Here is a 2,885-nt window from a genome sequence, read left to right on the forward strand (position 1 = left end):
GAAGACTTAGACCCAGAGGCAGATGAGGTAGATTCTTTTGAGCAACATGTTGATACCCTATTTGCTGCATTGGATGCTCAGAAGTGCAAGGGACGCAAGACCACTGAATTCTGGGATGTTAAAATAATTGGTATACAAGAATTTATTTAATTCTATTTTTCATTCAGCTATTTTCCTATGATGTCATCGCAGCTTGTCTCCAATGGTAACTCACACAGAATAACTATGATTTACAGAATCAAATGGCACAATCAAACATGTTAAATTGAGTGTGAAGGAAGCTATGAAGCCACCTAACTGAAGAAAGATCGTACTCAGGTTTAACAGTGCACTGCAACCAGTTGGGGATGAAGCAGGTATACTGAGCGGCATTCTCGGACTGCTAGGATCTGACTACACCAAATTCCCAATCTGCGAGATGGATTGGAGAAAGGTTCGCACCAAGGACAAGGTCTATAATGAATGTGTAAAGGTAAAATCTTATTTTTTTTGTACCATTCCGGACTCATAATTTGAACCCTACTGACAATTTAATTTTACTGTTGCAGGAAATGTTCCATTTTGATGAAGATAGTAGAGGAATTATCAAGCGTATAATATTAAAAATTCTAGGAAGGGCTTGGAAGGAAATGAGGAACAGGTTATACAATCACTGTTATGACTCAAAACTTTCACTTGAAGAAAATATTGAAAACTGCCTACCAGAAATTACTGCGGACCATTGCAGATAATTTTTCGATTATCACAATAGTGAAGAGACAAAGGTAATATATTTTTATTTCATAACAGAAAAAGTCTATTTGTGTTACATTGAGTTAGTCAGAACTAGCGTCTAGTAACTCTTAATTTGATGGCATGATAGGAGAAATGTAAGAAAAATGTTGAGAATCGATCAAAGCAACTTTACACCCATACTGGCGGATCGAAAAGCCTGGTAAGGCTCGGAGAAGAAGAGGTAATCTATTTTTGAGAACCATCTCTTCCTCTACATATTCACTTTGTCATCATTATTGGTACAGTCGGAACGACAAGGAAGGAGAGTTGTATCTCTTAACGCACAAAAGACCTAATGGCTCCTATATCCATGATGCAGCTCGGGCTATTGGAGTAAGTAATGTGTTGAGAATCGGAAAGTATTTTCTCGTATGTTTTAGTTTTTAAAATTTTATTGGAAGTCTGTGCGGTTAGCGACTAGCTAATAAATGCTTATAATTGCTTATCTATGCGTGTAGGAAAGAATTGAGGCTATTGAGCAACGTGATGAATCCTCTAGACTGTTGTCTCAGAATGATTCGCTTGCTCAAGCTCTCGGAAAGGAGCACTCGGATAGGGTGCGTGGCATGGGTTTGGGGCCGACTTCTAGTCAAGTCTTCGGTATGAATTCCCATCAGTTGAGCAATGGTTTTGAAAGGGAGGAGACTGATGAGCGGATAATTTATACGCTTTTTGGCATTGTTTTTAGTATGTTTTTAGTAGGATCTAGTTACTTTTAGGGATGTTTTCATTAGTTTTTATGTTAAATTCACATTTCTGGACTTTACTATGAGTTTGTGTGTTTTTCTGTGATTTTAGGTATTTTCTGGCTGAAATTGAGGGACTTGAGCAGAAATCAGATTCAGAGGTTGAAGAAGGACTGCTGATGCTGTTGGATTCTGACCTCCCTACACTCAAAGTGGATTTTCTGGAGCTACAGAACTCGAAATGGCGCGCTTCCAATTGCTTTGGAAAGTAGACATCCAGGGCTTTCCAGCAATATATAATAGTCCATACTTTGGCCAAGAATTGATGACGTAAACTGGCGTTCAACGCCAGCCTTCTGCCCAAATCTGGCGTCCAGCGCCAGAAAAGGATCCAAAACCAGAGTTGAACGCCCAAACTGGCACAGAAACTGGCGTTCAACTCCACAAATGGCCTCTGCACGTGAAACACTCAGGCTCAGCCCAAACACACACCAAGTGGGCCCAGGAAGTGGATTTATGCATCAATTACTTACTCATGTAAACCCTAGTAGCTAGTTTATTATAAATAGGACCTTTTACTAGTCTTTTTGACCATCTTTGGTCTCAGTTTTAATCTATTGTTCATCTTAGGAGACTATTGATCACGCTTTAGGGGGCTGGCCATCTCGGCCATGCCTGGACCTTCACTTTTGTATTTTCATACGGTAGAGTTTCTACACTCCATAGATTAAGGTGTGGAGCTCTGCTGTTCCTCAAAGATTAATGCAAAGTACTACTGTTTTCTATTCAATTCTTCTTATTTCTCTTCTAAGATATCCATTCACACCCAAGAACGTGATGAAGGTGATGATTATGTGTGACGCTCATCATCCTTCTCCCTTATGAACGCGTGCCTGACAAACACTTCTGTTCTACATGAATTAAGCTAGAATGAGTATCTCTTAGATCTCCTAACCAGAATCTTCGTGGCGTAAGCTAGAATGATGGCGGCATTCAAGAGAATCCAGAAAGTCTAAACCTTGTCCGTGGTATTCCGAGTAGGATTCAATGATTGAATGACTGTGACGAGCTTCAAACTCGCGAGTGCTGGGCGTTAGTGACAGACGCAAAAGGAGGGTGAATCCTATTCCAGCATGATCGAGAACCGACAGATGAATAGCCGTGCCGTGACAGGGTGCGTGAGCATATTATTCACTGAGAGGAGGGGATGTAGCCACTGACAACGGTGATGCCCTTGCATACAGCCAGCCATGGAAAGGAGTAAGACAGATTGGATGAAGATAGCAGGAAAGCAGAGGTTCAGAGGAACAAAAAGCATCTCCATTCGCTTATCTGAAATTCCTACCAATGATTTACATAAGTATCTCTATCCCTATTTTATTATATAATATTCGAAAACAACATTATCACTTTATATCCGCCTGA

The 2,885-nt window shown here is 40.3% G+C and overlaps 1 protein-coding gene across 1 annotated transcript; it reads left to right on the forward strand.

Moving 5' to 3' along the window:
- The first annotated feature begins 657 nt into the window (after positions 1-657).
- On the forward strand, positions 658-1,493 carry LOC148544462 (uncharacterized). Its single transcript, XM_088498361.1, has 4 exons — positions 658-764; positions 863-934; positions 1,020-1,107; positions 1,233-1,493. Exons 1-4 carry the CDS (start codon positions 658-660, stop codon positions 1,491-1,493), a joined length of 528 nt encoding a protein of 175 aa, XP_088354487.1.
- The last annotated feature ends 1,392 nt before the right edge of the window (positions 1,494-2,885 follow it).

The sequence above is a fragment of the Arachis ipaensis genome, chromosome B9 (assembly GCF_059453495.1).
Source record: "Arachis ipaensis isolate K30076 ecotype BB chromosome B9, ASM5945349v1, whole genome shotgun sequence".
NCBI lineage: Eukaryota > Viridiplantae > Streptophyta > Magnoliopsida > Fabales > Fabaceae > Arachis > Arachis ipaensis.